The 23967-nt window shown below is 41.5% G+C and overlaps 1 protein-coding gene across 4 annotated transcripts in view; it reads right to left on the minus strand.

Moving 5' to 3' along the window:
- Window positions 1-314: 314 nt before the first annotated feature.
- Window positions 315-23967, minus strand: part of adcy6b (adenylate cyclase 6b) — a 41755-nt gene continuing 18102 nt past the window's right edge. For all 4 annotated transcript variants that reach the window (XM_085394648.1, XM_085394647.1, XM_085394646.1 and 1 more), the window contains 19 exons: window positions 13974-14123; window positions 13470-13591; window positions 11450-11561; window positions 11051-11178; window positions 10353-10511; window positions 10111-10252; window positions 9753-9881; window positions 8562-8590; window positions 7918-8065; window positions 7713-7810; window positions 7491-7578; window positions 7244-7360; window positions 6012-6152; window positions 5050-5225; window positions 4519-4651; window positions 3900-4163; window positions 3538-3742; window positions 3238-3362; window positions 315-2269 (listed from right to left, as the gene is read on the minus strand). In XM_085394648.1, coding sequence (XP_085250774.1) covers window positions 2141-2269; window positions 3238-3362; window positions 3538-3742; window positions 3900-4163; window positions 4519-4651; window positions 5050-5225; window positions 6012-6152; window positions 7244-7360; window positions 7491-7578; window positions 7713-7810; window positions 7918-8065; window positions 8562-8590; window positions 9753-9881; window positions 10111-10252; window positions 10353-10511; window positions 11051-11178; window positions 11450-11561; window positions 13470-13591; window positions 13974-14123 — 2595 coding nt within the window. In that variant the 3' untranslated portion in view covers window positions 315-2140. The remainder of the gene's footprint in view (window positions 2270-3237; window positions 3363-3537; window positions 3743-3899; window positions 4164-4518; window positions 4652-5049; window positions 5226-6011; window positions 6153-7243; window positions 7361-7490; window positions 7579-7712; window positions 7811-7917; window positions 8066-8561; window positions 8591-9752; window positions 9882-10110; window positions 10253-10352; window positions 10512-11050; window positions 11179-11449; window positions 11562-13469; window positions 13592-13973; window positions 14124-23967) is intronic.

Raw genomic sequence — 23967 nt, forward strand, 5'->3', positions numbered from 1 at the left:
TGTGCACGCAATTAAATACTCTCTCCTGTATCACCCTCTTGAAACCGTAGACTGATTTATTCAGAAAACGAGAAGGAAGCATCTCTCGGGTTACTGTCATAGGGAGAAATCTTGATTGCAGTCTGCTGATTGACACGATTTCTAAATTAAAGCTAACAAACAGAGCACCACTGTCTGGGCTGAAGCTGGATTGTGAAAGTAGGCCTAATTATTAAGTCTTTATTATTATTACTGTGAAAGGTGGGGAAAGTGTGCAACAGCATAGATTAAAACTGCAATCCAAATAAACACAATAAACAAATGTAAATAATAATAATAAAACCCCAAAACAGACATTTGTTGACTTCTTAACCAAGGGGAATTTAATCAGACCAATAAATGCACTAATGCAGTACTCTCAGACTGCCACTTTTTTAAAAGTAAAATGCAACATTGTTTAGTTAACCTTTCATATTGAAGCCAGAGAGGGACGAGCAAAAGTGAGGATCTTTTCTGCAGCCCATGAAGGCCGCATTTCTGGACAGAAAAGTGAGCATATCAATCAACTTTGAACCTTAAAATGTCAAAACACTCCTTGCAGTTGAATCAATCTGACCACCAGTACAGTAATCTAGCTCCTTCTGTAGTACCAAAGGCTTGGAAAAGAGTAGCTTTCTTCATTAGCTTCAGACAGAAATATTCATTGATACATACATTCATATAACTCGTTTCGGGGGTGGTGGTGGCAGGTGGGGTTACAAGCCTATGTGTGCCAAATACAAAATCAGGTCAAATACTGTTGTGTAAAGTATATACTAGTCCATGAAGAATGTGGACCTTGGAACTGCATAATCTCAAGGCAATACAGAGCAGACAGAAAATTTCTGCATACACTTAATCCTGAAGTGGTCAGGAAACCGGTTCACAATCCAAAAACATACATCATGTAGGCTTTCAGTTGGAATGAAATCAGTCAAAATCACAGTCCAGTAAAAGGCGTAGAAGACATAATTCTCTTCAAACTATCATTTTAACACGCACACACACACACACACACACACACACACACACACACACACACACACACACACACACACACACACACACACACACACACACACACAAATCAGGAATGGACACATAACTCCAAAGAATAATATAAAACATGCCTCGTAGCAACCAGTTTGGCAAGAAAGCATTGTCGTACAGTATCTTAAAAACCTCACAGTGAAGAGTGACGGTATGCCCACTTATAGATAAAGAACAGCATTCAGTAACATGTGGTCACACCCACACACATACAGCACATTGTCTCACACACACACACTGGTATAAAATGTTTCATAACAGTTTAACAATGTCTCTTCATTTCCGTGACAGTAATGCAATCGTGCTTCCTTCATGTCGTACTTCTTGTTTTTGGCTTGAACCAAAAAGAGAAAAAAAGAAATATTCGGAGAGCAAAGTGCTCAGAGATTTAAGGGAACCACAAACAGCCGAGATCCAGACCGTTAAAAACTACAGACTGGAGGAAACAAATAAGGCCCTGATAAGAAACACAAAAATCCAAGACAGGGTAGTTGCGTTTGTTGTCTGCATATATGTGCATACGTGCACGTTCTCCTTCATTATAAAGTCCACAACAAAATAAGGGTTCATGCCTGTCAATGACAGTGACATTACCGTGGCCTTTGCTAGCAAAAGGATGAATAAATTACTTAAGTTTACTGTACTTTTTGAGCAGATTCATTAGTGTGTGTCAAATGTCAAACACTTGTTCTTTGGTTATTTTCATCCATAGTGTTGTCCTTGCATATATTCTTTTATAAAACAGTTTTGTTTTTTCCACAAAAAAATAAATAATTACTCCAGATGAAATACTTGTACTATTGCTCATAAACACAAGCATAGTCACTTCCGTCCTAAGGCAACTGGGCTTCATTATCTCTCGGGCAGCTTGGGGAGAAAAAAACAACAACCTCCTAACACGAACAACACCCTCCATTTGTGCATCTGAGCAACATACAGTCTCGTCTCTGCTGGCCTTCTACTGTCCCCAGAGTGCTTGCACCACGCTTCGAGCTGACCACTCTCTGTCTCTCTTTGCAGTCTCTGACGTATCAGTGGAGTGGGAGTCACTCTGCGGTCAAACGGTCTCTCGTTAACTACCTGGGGGGCCACTGGTGAGGAAGTAAGTGGTCATCTCTCCCTTCCCCTTCACCTTGACGACACCTCGACATTCCAGCTGGTATCCATTGTTGGCCAACACGTGGTACAAGTCTGTAGTCACCTAAGAGATGACACGGATATTTGACACTCAGGATATTAGATATTCAACCCTTCCTAAGAGTCAGTCCTAGCTTCTCCCTAAAGCATGATGACGGAGGCATAAGTTTTTAAATATGAGGATTTAAAAAAAAAAAAAAAATCTTCAGCACTTATTAGTGTCTGAAAAAAAGTAGTTCAATTGATACAAGTTAAACCAAAAAGTCTTCAAAATGTTATCTGGGAAATGAAAACAATCAGTTCACGTCAGTGCATAGCAGAGAGGGCATTTTGATATGCAGTAACACAAAGTGTGCAGCAGATGGCAGCGCTGCTGTAATGAGACTCAATCTTTCAAGGAGCTCTTTTGGCAGTACAGCTTTCGATGTTTCTCACACATTTCAAAATATCTGTTCTGCATCTATAAATAAGATTTTTTTGTTTTCCCAAAGCTAACTTGCTGTGGCTTTCCACCACTGAAGGAGATAACACTGCGATAGCTGCATGAAGTCTACAGGGAATTTAGATTTGGCTCTCTATTCCTCCCCCAGAGGGACTTTAGAGCACAATTACTGCTAGAAAACAACACAGGACTCTTACTTCGGGAGGGCAGATGTCTGGGCCTAAAGTGAAGTAAAGTGAAGGACGGTGCACTGATTGAATGTGCAGAATGTAGTATGTGTGGAAGCATCTGTAGTATGCTTCCACACAGAGCAAAGGTCTAGGTTTAGATATTGTAAACAAGACTTTGAACTGTGTGCGAAGAGCATTTCTCAGCTAGAGCGAAGATGGCTAATGTGCGGCCATTGTTTTGGGTGTAAATAAGCATTTCATGTTGGAATAACCACTGGCGACAATTTGATGACTAATTTAACGAGTAACTGGATTGGTATTCTATGTTGGCTGACTGATCCAACAATTACTAAAAGGACAAAACGTTTTCTTGTAAACATAAAATTGCAAACTGCTGGGGAGTAACTGAGTCACTGTTACCTGAATGTAGTCTGGCACGCCTGTGCTGTCCATCCTGCTGGCCACATTGACCGTGTTCCCCCAGATGTCATACTGGGGTTTCCTGGCTCCTATCACCCCTGCTACAACAGGCCCCATGTTCAACCCTAAGAAAAAACATGGCTGTGAGACATCATAACAGATAGAGGACTTTAACTAAATATTAATGCAGCGTCTGCTTGAACGCATTATTGTTGATCTCCGTTGACTGACATCACAAAAGCGCATCCAAAGAAAACTTATCGGATTTCAAGAGCAATTTTCACTCTCCTTCGTGTTTACCTATCTTCATCTGGAAGTTGTTAAAGGAGTGCTCGTTGATGTATTTCATCTGCTCTCTAAGCCTCATGGCATAATCAGCCAACGCCAGGATGTGTGAACGGCCCTCTTTATCGTAGGTGGAGTCATTGAGGCCAGAAGCTGCCATGTAGGTGGAGCCAATGGTTTTGATTTTTTCCAGCTGACGGAACCTCTCCTCACTGATAATCTAGGAGAGAACAGCAAAGGACAGAAATAAAAGCAGCATAGCAACAGGTCAGCAGCACTGGCAGATGGTTACATCTAATGACCACACCGTGTCCAATAAATGTTTCCTAAATTATTGTAACGTGCATTAATTGTTCCTTATATTTCCTTTTGCTCACCTCATCAAAGTCAGCGATGATCTCATTGAGGAGCCTGAGACACTCCACCCCCTCGTTGTTAGCCTCCAGCTCCACATAAAACTCCGAAAAGTTGCTTATGGAGGCAAACATGACAGCAACACACTCACATGACTGATAGTACAACTCGTCATTACGACGCTCCCGTGCAAGGAAGTGAGCAGCTACGTCCTTTGGCAAGATGTTATGGAGCAAGCGGCGATTGTACGCCTGCAGCTCCTCCATGTCCTCCTTCTCCTCTGTAGCCTTAAGTGGGACAGGGAGGGATACGGTTACTTAGTCACGATGTCAGGTGACTGGATTCATGATGTTATTACAGCTGCTAGAATTGGCCTTTTCACAGAAGACAATTTGACACCTCATAGTAAAGATTTTGACATTACATTTAGCTCCTTCACTTTTAGTCCTGCTGCCATATATGTGGGCTCAGCAGCACAGTGGCATGGCTTAATAAGAACAGAGCCACTGTTAAAGCTAAACTAACATGATTTTCAGGCTATGACAAGTCAAACTGCCCACAGTGAAAAATGTCTTTTGCTGAGTTTAAGTATTTTTGGTTTCCCTTTTGTTTATAGTCTACACACGTAATCGTTCAGCCTACCTGCAGCTTCCAGAGGAAGTCCAGACGAGCGGTGGACTCCACCTGCTGGCCGTGCAAGTAGAGAGCCAGAACAAAAACTGTGAGGATTATAGGAGTCATGACCTTTAGGGAGACCTTGGTCACATCGTCGCAGCTGAGGAGGGAAAGATAAGCAATGAATGAGTGTCTTCAATATTAAAACTGATGCATACCACTGTTCTGCAGTTTTATTGGAACCAAATCTGGAAAACAGCCAAGAAAGAGTCATGTCTACAAACTATATGGGCCTCTTAAAGTAGATATAATCAAATATACAACTTAACATACTGCTGCAGAGAATCATTAACAGGTTTTAATTGCCTCAGGAAAAAAAAAGAGCATATTTAAAAAAAATAGAACTAAACATGAAAGTAGGTCTATTAGAATATAAATCTTATTTTAAAAAGTAGGCTAATTTTAACCTAATCCACAGTACTGTGACACAATAGAGACTTTTCAGGTTGAAAACTGGGAAAACAGTGACTGTGTTAGCATTGCCGGTAGGGGACTCACAATTTGTAGGCAATGACCAGCATGTCTGCGTTGTCGAACAGGGCCACCTGAGGCCACTCCACTAGCAGGAGGAAAGTGAGCTGGATGAACAGCATGAGAGCCAGCTTCCCTATGCTGCTGATGTGGAGGAACACAGAGCAGGCCAGCAGGGTCAGCAATACACTGTAGCTGAAATACTGCAGCACAGAGGAAACAGAGACAAAAGGAGGAGGAGGAAGAAGAGAAGTAGATTTAGGTTTAGAGTGATAAGTCAAGATTTCACCAATGAGGAAAAACAAACATGAACATGAAGAACGCACCTATGATTCAGTGTGCATGTGCAAAAGCAAATACGAAAACCCCTTTTCAAATATTGGCTATGTAAGAGCGCTGTGTTCATTAAACTGCCCAGGTGATGATACAAAGTGACGCACACAAAGAGCCACTTTGAACTTCTAACATTCCCCCCCTCGGTTTCATGAAATCTTAACCACAACTGCAAGTGTGCACGTGTGAGAACAGACATTTTTAGTATGAGCGCTACAGAGGTTCAAGCACGTAATGAACCTTTACTTCTCTCTCTCTTTGTCACTAAGAGCAGGCTCTCTCATTCTCCATGTGGGTATCCGTAACAGCAACGAGGTGCTACAGCTGCTCTCACGCCTCGCACTCAAACTGTGAAAACCCCCTCTTCTGGATTGGGAATAATGAAAATGCGTCACAGACAAATATTTTAATCTTGCTGCAAATTACAAACAAAATTCAGTGAGATAAGACACGACTTCTCCTGTGGACACTCTCCAAACAATTCTGTTTCTTAGTGAGTGCTTCATAAAATCTGCCTCCTGGCTCTTATGAAAAAGCAACCGGAGGTGCTCATTCAGACATGAAAGGGACACGTTCAGAGGCCGTCAGAAGGGAACGAATGTCTGAAAGTGGCTTTACAGACACACAGGCTTTTTAAAAAATGCTGTGGAGCTGACCTCTGGAAAAGGGCAGGGCATTGTCTGGCTGGAACACAGAGTCGAACCGTTGCTGGTCAGGTTATAAAGCAGGCAGGAAGTCATTGATGTGTTCAACTCCTTGGCCACACACTCCTTCAGGTTCTCTCTGCTGCATGTAAACTGGCAAGAGAGAAGGAAACAGTTTGTCATTAAAGAGTCAATAATTGGAATCAGCGAGGAAGAGAAGCACATGTTATGCCTTATATTGCAGCACATATGGTGCTGGTTTTAGGAGGCGGTACAACATGTTTGCTGATTATTAAATAACTTTGACCAAGAGATGTACAGCGAAGGACATTTTTGCATAGTTTCTAGTTTTCATTGCTCCTCTCAGGTAAAAATAATGACTATAGGCATGTGTAAATTAACAAAGTCCTAGTAAACAAGGGGAACCTCAAGGGCTGTAAAAATAAGCCAGGAAGCTTCTCTCTTGGCCAAATGTGTTAATCCTCATGTTAAAATGCTCAGCTACACTTTTCATAGTGTATTTACATTCTGGTACAAAAAAAGGTTTGGCCATTAAAGCCACTTTGTAGCAATAGTTGTATCCCATGTCGCTTAACCCATTTTTAGTGGACTCATCTCACAAAAAATCTGTCTTTCTATGTGTTGCAGCCCATCTGAGAAGTTTTGTTTAGTGAAATTCATCTGTTACCTATGAACAAATTAACAGCGTGTATGTGTGTCTGTGCTTTGCATCCTTACCTTTCATAAATAAAGCTTGCTAACCAAAACTTGATAGCATTAGCTGACAACATAGCACTCTGCACCGAGCACTGCGAATACGTTTTAATTCTGGACTTCAAAAATCCAACATGGCACCAACACTCAAGCTTAAAAATGTGTGGTCAGGGGGGCAATGCCCATCTTTTATATAGAGATTTTGCCTTGAGCAGTATTTATGTCAAAATGCTGTATCTGATTATACCCTATATACTAGAAGTTTTCAGTATTCATATAGTCACGCATGTATGGAGCACATATAAAACTGAATGGATCTTTATAATGATCACATGAAGAAAATATTGATTTCTACAACCTCATCCATCACAGTGATAGATTATGATTAATTGCCTCTATCCAGCAACATCCATATAGCCAGAATAGTGCTTAATTACTTTATGTTAAAGTAATGTGTAATAATATTTAAAATAATCAGGAAATAAGTATTTCATGATGCAAAAAAGCATCAAAATTAAGACAGTCCATACCATGTTAGCAAAAGAAGAGATATAGAGGAGGAGGATGGTGAAGACGGCCACCAGTGTGCTGTTTGCTCGAGATCGGACTATTTTCTTGGTCACTGTCTGCAAGGCAGCTGGAAAAAGCTTTGATACAGACAGCAGGGAGAGCATCAGATAAGGGAGAGTTAATGCCATTAGCGATGCTGAAAACATGTAATAATGTCTCTTATCTACAAGAGGAACCACATGATTGGCGAAGGCCTTTGTTTCGTACTTTGATGCAAGAGTAGATGGCACAGACGAAGAGGATGTTGGCGAGGATGACGAAGACGCTAATGTAAAGACCGAGCATAAGCGGCGTTCTGAGGAATAGATGAAAACAGAGTCATTAAGATGTACAACTCTAATGAACTCCTCATAAACGAATCAAGAGCACATTTCCTGTGCACAATTCAGTATAACTGGAAAAGGCAACTTGTCAAAGAGAACTACTTACTTTGGGAAAATAATAACTTGAATGAAGCAGATACAGCAGAAGACAAAAAGTATGCAGGCCACATATCCCCCGAAACGATCGTCAACTTTTTTAGAGTACTACAGAAAAGACAACGAATGAGAAATCAGATGGAATGAATTTACAATTTTTTTCTTTTAGGGACGTTTTGGGGTGAATTTCAATTTAATTTTTGTCAAATGTCAACCTTTTTCTCAAGTTCTTCAGTCTGAAAAGTGAGCAGAAACTTCTTGACATGATCTTTCCTCAGCTGGTCAATGCTGCGCGCATCGATGGCCCGTCCGAGAAACTCATCCACCTCATCCTCGGTGTTCAGTGCCTCCTGAGTACAGCGACTGTGAAGTACAGGGAACAATAGGTCACTGTCATTGCTGCGTGTTTGCTTCACTGTGAAAGTGTGCGTGTGTGCGTGTACATGTTTAGACATCTTTGTGAGGACAGAAAATTGGCACGTTACTGCCCTAAGTGTGGAGCAATAGCCACTTATGGGGACAAAATGCCAGTCCCCACGAGGTTGAAGGCGTCGAGGCTCAAAATGTGTTTTAGTGTCAGAATTACAATTGGGTTATGGTTAGGTTTAGGCAAAGGGGAAGTATTATGTCGATTAGATGTCCTCACTAAGACATGAAACGAGTGTGTGTGTGTGTGTGTACATGAGGATGTTGCCCTATGCTGTGACACAGAGGATGACTCAGAGATAACATGGCATTAGTGTGTTTGATGGATCTGACTGTGCAAAACCAACAGTTTACTCTAAAGTTAAACTGCTACAGTGACAGCTGACAAATCAAACACTTGAAACTGGAGCCCACCCAAAAAAACCCCACTCACTTTTCTTTGCTGGATGCTTCATCGATGCCCTGAGAAAAACAAAAAGAGAGAGTGAAAACAAAAAGAAAAAACAGGATAGAAAAAGAAACAAAGGGAAAGAGATTATCATGTGGTCACAGTACGACTGAAAAATAGACACAGACTCAGACATCTGCACAGCTAATCCCTGTGAGCCAGACTGATGTTTTAATTAATGCTGGGAGGCTTCAAATTACACCCTCTTTGCCCCTAAGGCTGAAACCCTTTGAGATGGAGAAAAAAAAAGAGGAGGAGGGAAAAGAATGTACGAAAGAAAAGGAAATGAGACTTCAAACATAGAGAGAGAGGATGTCAGAAAAAGTGTGTGAAAAAGAAAACATATGCAGCTGCAGACTCATCATATTAGCTCGAATAGTGAACTAGGAATCCTTGAGAGCCCTACAGATCAGTACTTCTTCTCAGGTCCTCGTTGTCTTCTGTTACTGTTTGCCACTCAAATGTATTTATTTATTCACAGAACACTGTCTAATATGAAGCCAAAAGTAAGATGGGAACAAATAAGCGTGTACAGCTATGCCAGCAACTCTGTGAGGCTTTACACAGCAACATAAGGTAGGCATGCTTACGTCACGTCACCAATACTTATCTTAATACGCATGTTAGCATGCAAGTCAGGACAAGGGTAAGAATACTCTGTAACAGTAAGCTAAGATGCCATCTGTAAAAACAGTACCATAAAAATGTAGAAATACAACCCAGACAGATGACGCTACGGCTGAAGTGTCACTAACTTTAGTTCTTCCAGTCGCCACTTGAGGCCAGTTCCAAAAGCGAGTCAAATCTCGTCTTCATGTTAAAATGTCCAACATCACAAATTTAAATAAAGATGTTTGCAACCCGTTATAAAGAATGATTTTGTTCTCCCTTCATAACAATTTTAAAGTTGGAGTGGGGGAGGCGGGGGTCATTTCCTTCAACTATTTGGATTTTCTTAAGCCTTAAAAGAAGAACAGGTGACCTCACAGTAGATATGTCCATCTCTTTTATACAGTCTGTGATACCAACTCTATCCAGATGAAATGTCCACAACAGTATACGCACACATTTTTTTAAACAACCTATTGAAAGTATATTTATAATTTAACTTGAGAGAATGGAGAGGATGAGGAGGTACTGTAGAAAAGTGCATACTGTTCCCTCTGTGTAACTCACCATCTTCTGGTAGGCTTTAGGCTCCTTGTTTCTGTTGAAAGACCTGTCAGGCACCCAACGTGGCATCACTCCCTCTGCAGAATTTGCACGTGTACGCTGTATTTTAGCTATCATGGCTTTCTCTTCTTTCTGGAAGTGAAGAAACCCCAACAGGGTAAGTGCTTTGAAAAATAACGTCTTCTATTCCAGGTGACAACCCATTATATTATTTGTGTGAAATATAGCACTAGTGTGGTATTCAGATGAGGTCAAGCAGATAAGCATGTGCGTGCGTGTGTGTGTGTGTGTGTGTGTGTGTGTGTGTGTGTGTGTGTGTGTGTGTGTGTGTGTGTGTGTGTGTGTTTGACCATGCACTAACCCTTTTCTGGCTGCAGCCCAGCACCAAGAAGGTTTCAATGTTGTGTTCCTTCAGGTAAGCATTCCTCTCCCCTCCAAATCCTGGCTCCACTTCATAGTCCCCGTTCAGATACTGCAGTGTCGCTTTGGTGATGTGGATACGACTACACACACGCCCACACACAACATAAAGTGTGTCTTAAAACATAAATCCTATGGAAGATTAATCCAGCACGGTAACGAGGTAATTTGGGCAGGACCTACCCAGCCTTTCCCCCAGCCTCCATTTGGTTGGCAAGGGTCACGTCGTTAGACCACACATCAAACTGCCACTTGCGCAAGCCAAGCACCCCGCAGTGAACGCGCCCGCTGTGGATGCCCACCCGCATGTTCACGTTAACGCCTGTAACCTCTCTCACCAGCCTGCAGATGAACACACACACGAACACTGATGTCAAAAGGCGAGCATCACGTTCAGCTTCACAAAGTCTCCTCAAAACCCTGTGTGCCATCCACAGATAAAATATATGCAATAAACAAAGCCTCACATCAGATCCACATATACACAAATAATTAGTCAGAGTTAAAAGTAAAGGTTTGAGACTGTTCTAAAGGCTCTGGTCCAGACAGTTTTTTCCAGTCTTGGTGGATATTAATGTCAATGAGAGCATACAAGCTCTGCCTTCAAACCAAAGAAGCCATCCACCTGCTCTTCAAACCTTCTGTTTGGGAGGTGAACCCAATCACTCACAAGCTGGCTTTAAGAGAGCGTGGCTTAAAGGAAGTGGAGCAAAAGCACTAAGGCTAGGCACCTCAGTATAAGATAAAAAGGGAATATTGTGAATCATGCTAATTACTATAGTTGAGTAAAAGGACAAAAAATGGAAAACCAAGCATAATAAATCGTCTTCAACTTTCAGTGAAATATAACTGTGGCTGTCTTAAGTGTGCATTTTACTCACGAGATAGCTTCAATCATGTCTACTCCCATCTCTACACAGCAGTGGGCGTGGTCAGCACGGGGCTCAGGCAGTCCTGACACACAGTAGTAACAGTCGCCAAGGATTTTAATACGCAGACAGTGATTCTCCTGTAAACAAAGACACAACGCATAAAATGTTAGACCTTCACCTACAGCTGATTCACAGCATGTCAAATAGATTATAAACGCATAATGTGAATGATTTATAAGCCTCGGCAAAGTTCAATTAGCAGGTTACACAATGCTTAAGTATCAGTAAATGCATCATTTTCTATTCGTCATACTAACTAGGACTGAGACTACAGACTGTAAAGATGCGTATGAACCGGTGGTTCAAAGTTTCGCTATGACAGTAGTGGCAGCCAACAGCAAAGCTCACCGAAGCCAGCTTGTCAAAGCGGGCAAACAGCTCGTTCAGCGTCATGACCAGCTCCTGGGCCGTGCACTGAGATGCCAGGCTGGTGAAGCCCTCAATGTCTGCAAACAGTATGCTGCAGGAGAGATGATGGGTATGTGGGGAGGGAAACAGAGAGAGGGGAAGCAGAACAGACAGAGGGAAAGAAAGGGGAGAAAAAGGAGACACAGAATGCAATCAATCAACATGGTGTAGAAAGAGACAGCATGGTCTAGCGGCTCCCTCCTCCTGTTCAACTATCATGTGAGCAAGGGAAAGAGAGGCAGACATTTGTTCGGCTCTGGCTCGCATCATTCAGGCCAATGTAGGTCACCTCCTCCAGCCCTTCCCTCTGAGAACGCCCCCCTCCCCTCCTCTCTACCCCTTGATCCCTCTGTCTGCATGCCTTTCATTGCAAACTTTTGATAGTAATGAAAGGCGAGGATAAACAACACCCCAGACGAAAGTTAGACATGAAGGCAACAGATGGCGCTGTGACCACTGCGAGGTCATCCAACAGGGACAAACTCGCACTTAATTACAGCGGTCAAAGTCTTGTCTGCGTCTACCACTGTGGGCAAGATGAGGCGATGCCATGATGCACCACTTCATCTGTAAGGGACAGAATTAACAAATAAACAAATAAACAAACCTATAGTATTTTCTCACTGGTGGGAGCAGAGCCTAAAGTTGATGCCGGATGGACATTTTTTTTACCCATATTTTGAGATATGCGTTTTTGCTAACACCACTTTTAGTGAACCAGCTTCCTATTCTAAACAGCAGCATCATGAAAAACACATCAGGAGTAACCAGTGCAGTTTTTGGAAGAAAAAGCTCAGGGCTCAGAACTGAGTACTGAGTATGCCATATACTGTAGTTTTACTGGCAACCCAGTAAAACTAAGGTACTGAAACTTCATATACCTTAGTTTTACTGGTTTGCCAGTAAAACTCTATTATTATTCACTCCTGCAGTTACTTATACTTGGCAGGAGTGTTCTGTTTTAGGACTTCCCAGTCCTTCACACACAGAGAGCAAGGAGAAGCACTGGGAGACATGTGGCTACATGAAAAGACAGAGGCTGCGAGAGATGCAAGAATGGAGCGGCATCAACAACAATAGATATGATACGGATAAGCTCAGAAACAGCATAAAAGGGAGTCGCTCAGATGGACATGGGCTGTAAAGTGGCCTGGAGATGCACTGCGACTGTGAGCATGCTAACGTAGCTTAAAAGGACACCTTAATAACATTTGTGATTGCACAGCTCTCAAGTGAACGATCTCATGTGGGCGAGCAATGGGAAGGGATGAGCTGCTTTAATTACTGCTTTACTTAATGCTTTGCTTAATGCTAAATTTGATTTGTCTTTCTAAGTAACTTCGTACAATGCTTGACTAAATATAGTTTAAAATTACAGACCTGTTAGGGTTAAGCTAATCAAAACACTCTGAATATCTTGAGTTTAGTTGTTTTCTAAGTGTTATTGCCTTTTCAAAGCAACCCAAGTATTTTTTATTTTCTAGTCTTGTGTTGAATTTGGATAATGGATTGCTTGTGTAAGTTTATACCTTGGTAGGTCAGTGGTGCTGCAGCTGGGTCACCTATGACAGGAGATCTTTGCTTTAACCTCATTACAATCTCCACGCCACCACAACATGGACAGTGCTGGCTAAACTCTGCTGCAGTACAGCCAATAGAAAGATTCAATCACCTGTTAGTAGTCAGTCATCAGTGATGGATGAGAGTAGGAGGCAGCAAACTCTGAGATCTGTCGGAAATTATTTGCTACAGAAAGCACATCAGCGTCCTGAAGCCAATATTGTTGCTTATGCCGGTGCTGTCAGTGTCAATAACCAGCAACATGCATAATACATGCTCTAAAGGAAATAGCGGTTGGAGGGACTCTGAGGTCGAAGCTAGCTGAGCACTCCCACATTTTTTGAGCCTTATAGTATGTTCGTGCAGAAGCATGTGCGTGCATTCATCTGTCTGTGTTTACCTAACATTGTCGTGTTTTTGAATGTAGATCTTGTGGAACATCATATCTTCCTTCTTGGCACTGATATCAGCCTGCATCTCCATGGCAACGTGATGTGGCAGCACCGACAGCAGTAAGCGCTCCTGAGAGAGAGGTAGAGATGACACAAGAGAATGAGAGAACAGACAGAGAGATGAATTAAAACAGAAAGGAAGATATGACAGTGCACGATAAAGAGAGTTCATTCATTTTCAGCGTTTTCCACTGTTGGAGTGTTTACTGAGTCACCCTGGCTCGCTGGGATCTGCGTGGGAAGGTGTTAGTAAATTAGAGTGGAGCGGAGATACACGTTATACTCCAGAACATATTGTTGACCTCAAAAAGGGAGACAAACAAGTTAGACTAGAAAACTGAGACACTCATTTGTTGCTCTTCTGCATTTGTGTATATGTCTTTCTACAGGACTTGGTCTCAGCAGGTGTCTCTATGTGTGTGCCTGTGCATACCGTGTGCACATAAGTGTACCTGTTGCTGGTTTTCCCTCTGCAGGTGCAGTCTGGCCTGAATGTATCCTCTAGTCTCCTGGAAGGCCTGTCTTTGGGAGACTTCAGCGGGGTAGTGAGTACAGATCCCGATCATGTTAGTGCACAGGAAGATCAGCATATTGGCACTGATCTGAAAACACACAGACAGACACAAAGCGTGAGGTCGAAGCTGAAAAGAAAACAAAAGAGCATCAAACATGTGCAGATCTTGTCATAATAATTCAATAAACTCTGACTGACCTGGGTGAGGTCATTGAGAGAAAATGATAACATGCTATGTCATAGGAATTACTGCAAGGCGAAAGATTCCTCAAATGTCTGAGGGGCCATTAGATATGATCTGGTTAGAGACGATGAGCATGGCCTTGTGTTTGCTTTGCAAAGGATTTTTTTTACACTTGTTCTTAATGGCAGAGAGGAAGCCCAGACTTTTTAATGCTATGAATCAGTGGAGACGTGGGAGGATTGTGTCATTCCAGCTTTTTTTTCTTAAGAGCTAACAACAATATTGTATTTATTGCGCTGAATCCAATTAAAAGGCAAAAACAGGGAGATTATTCCAGCATTTCAAAAGATGACTTTTGTTAAAATCTAAAATCTCCTGGCAAATAGTACAAAGCAGAGAGACAGAACATCTTTTATGCAAGCGGTAGTCTATCTCAATGCGCAACTTCAGATAGAAGCAGACAGATCCATTACTGTAACTTCCTTGTGTGTACCCACTAAGTTTAACAATGAGGCTCTGAGAATGCTCTGCACAGTCTGTATAACATTATCTGTGGCTTGAGTAAATTAAGTTTATCGTGTGCAGTTAACTTTGTGGGGTCATTGACCTTAAAGGCATTCCTCTGTGCTACTCCACTCACTTTTTGTGTTTTCGGATGCGTGCCGTAAGCCAGCGTTTGAGTCTGTTAGTGATTTCTTTTCTCACTAGTCCACAGCCAAGACTGAAGATCAGAAATGGATGCCTTGAGCTCTGGACTTCCCCTCAGCTTAGAAACACGTGGGCATGCACGTTCACACACAAACACACGTCCCCTCCATGTTCAGAAACACACTCCAGCCTGGGAAAGTCACTTGACCTCTGACCACAGCCCAGGGTGCTTCCTCTGAAGATGATATCATCAATAATGAGAACAGGACATGCACGCACTGGACACACTAAAGCCTGAATGTTAAATCTGTCTTAAAGACAACACTCTCAGTGAACTTGAAGATTTGAAAACTTTGTGCCATGGCTGGTATGTCGCCAGACCAGTGTGTTTCTCTGTGCATGCTTGTAATGTGTCTTTATCAGACAGTTGGCGGAACAGAGCCGCTGAACTGGAGATAGGGGCTGATTATCTGTATATGTACATTCACTGCATTTTTTAAAGATGTGTCTCCGCCTTTTCAAAAAGCATCACTGCGCTAGCATCCACACTTCAACCCTCACGCTTGCAGAGTGATGGCAGATCCTCTGCCACTGTCCCCACATAAAGGTTTACAGTGTATACACAAGAGCTTACTATTTGTTGTCACGACAAGGCAGAGATAATCTAACAGCCTGTGCTTGAAATGAAACATAACACCATTACCAAAGGACAGTGGCAGGCAAATTTGGTTCATTTTGTTAAGTGGCCCTTCTAAGATACAGGACCTTCTGCAACTAACTGACCATACTTCTCAACAATGCACATGTTTCAGAGATTCGAGCTTTCCATGTGAGCAATTTTAATCCATATATTATTCCTAGAAAAGAAATTAACTGATAGTCTGGCTATGCACGCATAAAGACTCTCAGTGCAATGATGTGCTGGGATAGCGAGGATAGGCATTTATTTGCAAATAGGGTGCAAATGTATGTGCAGCATTTATTGAAGCTTGCGAAAGCCTTAAAATGCAAGAGGGGACGAGGCATTCAGGACTATTAAAACCTACTGACTGCATGTAGAAGGGTAGTGCAATATAACAGCCGGATAGCTATAAATGAGTGAAAGTGAAGTGTGAAGAAACATGATGAACAAAGCTTGTATTAATGCCAATTTATATGCTTAGAGATTAGAGGCAGACACATTCACAGAGACTTTTGAATAAATCTTGTGCGTGAGCGTGTGTGTGTGTGTGTGTGAGTCCTTTTGGACTGGCAGCTCTTTGATCCTGAAGCTTGTTGTGTCTGCTGCTGCACTCATATCACCCAGAACTCAGCACAGACCCCAGGCTGACACTACCCTGCCTAAACAGTGAAGACAGAAAAGCAGCTTCTCTCCATTAACACTGAGCCAGTCTCTTTATAACGACTAATCTGGATTTAGAGTATATTCCACTGATGCCTCCTGACCATTTTTCCTGCAGACTTTTGGCTCTTAAAGATGAGCCTGCCTACACATCTACTTAGGCAGGCACTTTTGGCGGTGAAGTTAAAAGGAGACCAAACATTGGCTTATAAGGTGCGGTTCACAGCAAGGTGCTTTATAAAGTTAAAAAAAGAAAAAAGGATAGCATGCTAATAATCAAATGAGGGAATGGGGATGGAAAAGATCTCTGCTTGGCAAACACACACTAAATCCATTCTATCTTTAATAATATCCCACTGGACAATTCCCTCATGCTCAAGCATGCTGGAACACACATGTGCCCAGATCGAGTTATGACAACAACATCCTTATCCATTTTTTAAGAGATAAAAAGTAACAAAAAGAGATAAAAGTGAGATAAAAGTTCTTCTGATCAATAAAATAAAGTTTTGTGGCATTTGACAGCACATCTACACTGTACAGGCATTACTTTTGCTCTTTTAGCTAAGTGAAGGCAACAGTAAACCACAGAGTGGTCATATTAAATTGTAACTATAATCATGGACAATACACCGAGGGTAGCTAAAAACTAGGACCTGTCAATCACAGATACTAAAATAAGCCAGCTGGTTAAAGGCGCTTTTCTTTTGGTCGGTGCTTGGATTCATGCAGTTGTATCTAAAAAGCCTGAAAGAAAAGTTCAGATATTTCACTAACCCTGAGCAAAAAAGCTTAAACTTTAAAAGGCCAAAGTGCTACATCCCATAAGTCAACACTTGGGACACTGACTGCAGTTGACATGGGGACTAAACTCCAGCACATGACCTCTGATAGGCATCTGGAGCTTTTCAAAATGTCTTACAAAGATAAATGGCAGAGCCCAGTCACACGCTGCTGATCATAGCCTGCAAAAACACAAAACAACATGTAGTACCACTGTAGTAAAAATAGACAATACTGTCCCATTTTGTTTGCCTACACCTGATCTAATCAGCTGTCACTAAACTGTGTAATTACTCATTTAAGAAGGATGCTATTCCTTATAAAGACAGATGTTGCTGAAGGGTGGGGGTGCCTTCTTTGCCATCTTGGGCTCTTGCCATCTGGAATCTGAGCTTTGTTTTTGTCATGACTCCGGCCAAACCAAAATTGGTCTCAGGCAACCAGTGAGGCCACGGAGTAATCTTTGTGAAACGCTGAAGCAAATTCCGCGAAGCTAAATAGAGCTGGACCCAGGCCGCACATCTGCCAGATAAACAGATCCTGAATTAATACTTACATGAGGAAAATAAAACACGTGGAAAATCTCCCAGCTATCCTGGAATTACTATAACAAACTAACCGCCAGCTTAAACTACCCGCTCACTTCTTTTAATACCAACAAGTTTTTCCACAAATCAAAACACTGTGAAGCTTGTTTGTCCCTCATTTTCAATTTACTGTTAGCAGGCTGAACTACAAACTACCAGATAATATTCCTTGTTGAGTAAAACATACAGTACAAGTAGCTTGCCGTAATTACACTAATCTTCTTTTGCCACTTTATGTTATCTATGGAAGCTCAAGACAGACATGAAGAAAGTCTAAGACAGCAAGTGATATCAAGTCAGTAAAGTCATAACGATTTTAAAGAAAAAATAACAGTAAACGAGAGACACATGGATTGGTAAAGTTGGACACAAATAAGAAGTGAGTGGTTAATGAGAACATTGATGTTCCCTCAACAAAGAATAGCAGACACACAACTTTTAGCAATTACTTCCTTTTTGTTAAAAAAAATTATATCATGTAACATCTCCAGTTTGGGTTTGCTCCAGGACCCTTTATTTGCCCCCCATTTCCTCTCTTCCCCAAGATTTTCTGTCTCTATAAAAGTTCAGAAGTGTTACGAGCAAGTAAATGGCCTCATCGGTGCTGGAAGTTAAATTCAATTTAAAGATGCAGTCAAATTAATAAAAATTAAAGACCATAAAAAGTGGAGACTGTTCATTTCTTGGTAATTGAGCAAACTCACAAATTCAGCAGAGGATCACACAAAGCCCCCCCCCCCCCCCCCCCTCTTTTTTGTAAACATTTTGTCAACATTACCATAACAACTGCTGTTCTCATTTACTTACTGAATTATCACTCATTACGTAAAAGAATTTTAGCTCCAAGTTGTGGTTCAAATCACACAAGCTGCTGTGTGTCTCCGTTGCTCAGAGGTCTGGGGTCAGTGTGTAGAACTAGACTCAACCCTCTCCAGCTTTCCAGCTGTGTCCTTGCTAACCCTCCACTTCCTGCCTGCTCAGACCCTCACAGGCACAGCTGCAATTAAAACACGGCAGCTGAAGGAACACAGAATCTGACAATTAGACTATCCAACCAACCAACCAACCGGCAGTTCACTTTCCTCCTCCCAAAGACTGAGCTGTGTGACAGAGGTCAGACCTTGAAGTGTGTGAGTATGAGCTGAACATCCAGGAATTCCCGCTCGAGCTTCTATTTCATCTCTGTTTGCACATAATGTAAAACATAAAGGCCATTGCATCTCTAGAGAGACCAATGTAACATTAATATCGAGGCATTGCTCAAAAGAAGGAAAATGGCTCTGTAGTGCAAATCCAGAGCACCGTGTTTGTGTAATACATGGTAAGTTTGTTATTTTTTGGGTAAGACTGTCTTTAGGCTGGAGTGAGAGAATTAAAAGGGGGAAACATTAAACAACTTTAAAATAAATGTGCACAAAGGTCAAACTAAACACGCATGAGTTCAGTTTAACTGTTCAGTTATATAAGCATGTGCTCGCCCACTGTCCCGCCCTGCTCTCGCTCAACAACATCACACACCGCTGGCTTTTACTAAGTATGCAGATCAATACTGGGACAAGAACAGGTTATAGTTTAAACAGTGAAGACTTGTCTTTCACCACTTGCTCGGTCAAGGATGAGCTGATACTGAACTCATGCATGCATGTAAGACATTTGCCTCCTGGGCTGATTTCTGGAAATGCCATGTGGCACGTTTATGAAGCCTAAAACATGAGCATCGTTTCAGAATTTGAGAATAGATGTATAAGTAAATACAATTTTAGAGAAACGCAAAGAAATGTACAACAAGAAATGTCCTGGTCACCTCTGTCCATTTCAACAGGAAGCGACTGTTTATTTTATCTTCCATATTCACAGAAGTTATATAATAATTAAACTAGAAACGTAGCATAAAACATATATTTTCTGAGCTTTTTGCACGAACACAAGACAGAGCTCACCTTGATTTGGATTAAATCTGATGATGTGAATTATAATCATGGGCCTGGGGTATTGTTATTATATCTGATGACATTCACTTAAAATGTGAAAAAAAGCATACTCAGAGGCCCAGTCATTTAAACCTAAAAAAAATCTATACACACTGGATGACATGAGCTAAAAGATCTGCTCTGGTCAGCTGGAACACAGTATTGCACAGCACAGCGCATAAATGAGGATCTATGTAGTCTATTACATTCGACATGTGTTCTTCCTATTTTATTAGAAAGAAGGTGTTGCCTATTTGTACACTGATAGCAAACATGTTATTACAGCTTCACCCTATCAGTACCTCCTCACTCCAGCCTGACATATGTCGCCTCTGTTACAGTTTTGTAACTGTAACCAAGTTAGCCAGGATAACAGGACAGTTGGCTAGTGTAACTGTGACCTTTGACAGAGACCCATTCACCTTCCTGTCACGAACACTGGGATCGGTACTGCACTCAACAATATCCAGAGTAAAACCGCCTTTAAAAGCTTAGGGGCATACATGCCGCACAGATGCACATTTAACACCACTAATGGATTCCTAATATATATCTCTTGGCTGTCAGCCATGGCAGTTCAGCTTCAAATCCCTGTATTTACTTTTGCAGGGAGCCAAGTTGTTAGTAAACCATGAACTGTTATTAGAAGCCTGCACTTCCTCCTGCCTGACTCACACAGCTATTATTAGCCTGGCTATTATTTCCCTTATCACTCTCTGTATTTTAACAGTAATGTTTCACTTATTGTCAATCCTAATTTCTCCCACCCATGGTGATAAAAATTATCCGGGTTCGCATTGTTGCCTTTGGCTGTAATACAATAACTGGATGAGTCACAACTTCCTCACTCTCTGATAGGGTGGCGTCGGGAGTAAAGGGGGTGAGGGGTGGGCGGGTGGGGTCTTTTATTTCAGCTACTGAATTGTTTGGGAGGTGAAGTACCTGACGATGAGTTCTCACCATCTGACAGCAGCAAAGGGAGGGAGGCGCTCCGAGGCCTGCAAGTGAAGCTGATAGACAGATCGTGTATTGCACTTACTGTGGCCAATGCAGTAAGTGCAATACTATGACTGTAAAACACGTATGTAATACTGGACATGCGATTGGCTCCAAACAGCTCAGGCTGAAAATGAAGGCTTAAGTCTTTCTGGCTGCTCATTTAAGTATATGAACAGCAGCAAATAGTAGAGTGGTGTAAAAAGTGTTGGTATCCTATGCATGAACACATACTGAAGTCATGCTCACTATGTCTTTAATGAAATCTTTCACCATGTCTGATCATTTTCAAATGATGTAATCTCATAGTTATTTACACAGGGTCATACTGCTGACATGTTTAATGTTTTAATGACTTTGGCAACAATACATATCTCTATTTGTCTCATGATCATGCGTGAATAAAAATGCAGTCTGACTGACTGAATAAAGTGGCAGAGCTATGGGGACACTGACTGACTTTACATCCATGTCTAACTTTGTTTTGGGGTTTTCTTTGTTTGTTTTGTTTTTCTGTACTTAACTTGTATTGTATTTTTAAGTGCAAATGTGTAATGTGTAATATTTTTGAACCGATGACTCAAGAACATCCGAGCATCACAGCTGGTACCATCTAAATTCAAGACGATCTCTATAATTTTCATTTAGCAGCAGAGAGCAGAGGCTGTTCCCTACACGTGAATATCAGACATAGCGCCCGTCATAATTCAAAGGGTTAAAGTAGCTGAAGTTGTAGCTGCTTTTGGATTTTCTTATGCAACACAAATGTTCTGGCATAAATGCATTATGCATGCCTCGGTCATGCTTGCAACATTTCATTGACAAATTTCACCAGTGTTAAGCTGAAGGATCAGTGTGTTTCCACCACTCCCACATTCGCCGACCCCAAAGCAATTTGGCAAAAGAAACAGGTTCTTCCTCAGGTGTCGGATCACCACACAATCAGCAGAGTGCAGACTGGTTGTGCTGATGTGTCAAGGGGTAGTGTTTTTCACAGCTTCCACTGCTCTGTGAAAGAGTTGGTATTTGTCTATGGAAATATTTGTTTGTTTCTGCAAACAAATGAAAATGTGTAGCCTCGACCCACATATAATACAATACAATCATAGATCTTGGAAACACTGATCCAATGAAACAATGGTAGAATAAGGAACATGACCTCCCATACGGAGTATGGCTATAATAATGCCAGCTGTTACTTACTTTCAACCACCAAGCAAGTGCTCAGCACTATGAGCTAAAATTATAATCTTAACTTGACTCTTTTCACTCTCTGTTTTTCTACACCAATCTGCAACTGATCATTAGTTATTATTAATCTCCGTCTCTCTTCGACAGTATGTCTTTTTGTCCTGTCTCACGGCAGATAGCTGCCCCGTCCGATCAATCAGAGGTTTGTTCCTGTTAAAAGGGAGTTTTTCCTTTCCTCTGTTGCCAAGTGCTTGCTCATAGGGGGTCGCTTGATTGTTGGGGTTTTCTTTGTATTATTATCTTTACTTTACAACATAAAGCACCTTGAGGCGGCTATTGTTGTGGTTATATAAATAAAGCTGAATTGAATTAAACCCCCAAACTTATTTGATTATTGCACAATTTTATTGAAAACTACAGTTGTGTTTCTCTCTTTTTCATGTCCACACGCTAGAGCAGGGATCTGAGATTATAATGTTAAGTATCCAGTAGCCGAACAGAAATGTCAGAAAGGCCAATCACAACAACTAATACTGACAGGAAATGATCATTTATATTTGGCGCCAGCAGATGTGAAGACCTGGGAATGAAACAGCTTGCACAACACATAAGTTCTCATAACAGACTTCACACCAAACCCAGTTAAAGGGATGAAGCGTGGAAAAACCCAGTAAGCAGAAGATGAGGAAATAATACATTTACTCTTCAGTTGCCAAGTTAATACACGGAAGGGATTTCAACCCATCAAATATCAAAGAAGAGTTTCCAACAACTTGAGCCGAACTCAGACAGCATGTCATCCACATCAAAGCCTTTTAAAGAAAAAAGTAACTGTGAGCAATAAAAGTGAAGACAAATTAAGCCATCTGAACTGTTCTGAAGTAAAATGTATGGATGCGATACAACGTGTTATTATGAGAACAGCTTAATCACTGAGGACTAACATATATAACTTATTTGTTAACTGACAGAGAAGCTTTAGAGTTTAAGGGATACAGCTTGTTAATCTCTCACAGGCACTGGTTTAATTTGGAAATCGTCAGTTGGATAATAAATCTGATGTTCTGAGATGCTATGCTTCTTCCTCGTTCGAAAACTAATTAAAAAGGACAAAGCAATGAAATGTTAGTGATTTGTGAGAAAAAGGAAACCAATGATGTCCAAAGTGCCTTTTGAGCCACAACAAAACACAATGAACAAAGCCTAAAAATTATGCAACACATTCCTGAGAGAATGTTGCACAAATGTTGTGCAGACAGTCTTTTTAAATCTTAACAGGCAGCACTACCTGTAAGACTGACAGAAGTTCACCTGAACCCTGAATCTGCAGGGCAACGGCACAACTTGCTTCTTCCTGAAACAGTCTCACCTTTGTCTCTTTGTAGTTGTCTCAGGAGGCTCTTCAGAGCAGAAGAGCACAGTGAAATGTGGAGATCTATGGATGGAAGCAATCCCCATGAGTAGGGTGAGCTCAGTCTCTGTCGGCTATGAAATAAAAGGCCACTCCATCTGAGAGGGATTTTGTAAGAATGGAATTATGACTCAGAGAAAAAAAAAGAGTGGAGAGAGAAAAAAAGAGAATAGCAGCTCATTTAAAGCATGGTGAGTCAGCCTAGTATTATTTCATGCTCTCAATCCGTGTCTGTCCCCTTGTCACCAGCGTAACCTCCGCACACCCCTCACCCCTCCTGCTTCATAGTGGAGGTCCCTCACAAAGACCACTTTTGTCCTCGTTATCATCGGTTTCACATCTTCTCAGCTCTAATTCTGCATGAATATCTCTGCAGGAAAAATACAAACGGCTCAGGCACACAATGGGGTGGAGGTCGATAAGGTCCCAGAAGCAGAGTAACCGAGGTTTGTAAGGGCTTAGTTGTGTGATACAGACACAGTGACAGACTGAACGTTATTCCTTAATATTCATACAACTGAGAAGTACCCGAGAGCTGATTAAATGAAAGAATATGTCATTTTTTAAAGCTAAAAACAGAAATCTTGGTCATGAAATCCATATAAATTTGAGATGATAAATGCAAAAAATGAGTGTGCTACACTGTTATACAACAACAGAATTGAAGGAAAAATGTGATTTCCTCCATGTTTAGTAAAGCCAAAAAGAGATTGGAACAGTCTGATGTCCATTGATTGTTTAGAAAACTGGAACATGTTGTGTTGAGGGTCCAGACCCTCAGGCAAGGTAGCAGGACATCATCAGAAGACCAATGCAACAG

The sequence above is a fragment of the Rhamphochromis longiceps genome, linkage group LG20, assembly GCF_057381845.1.
Source record: "Rhamphochromis longiceps isolate RC_006_pf linkage group LG20, R_longiceps_female_GT1.1, whole genome shotgun sequence".
NCBI classification, from domain to species: Eukaryota; Metazoa; Chordata; class Actinopteri; order Cichliformes; family Cichlidae; genus Rhamphochromis; species Rhamphochromis longiceps.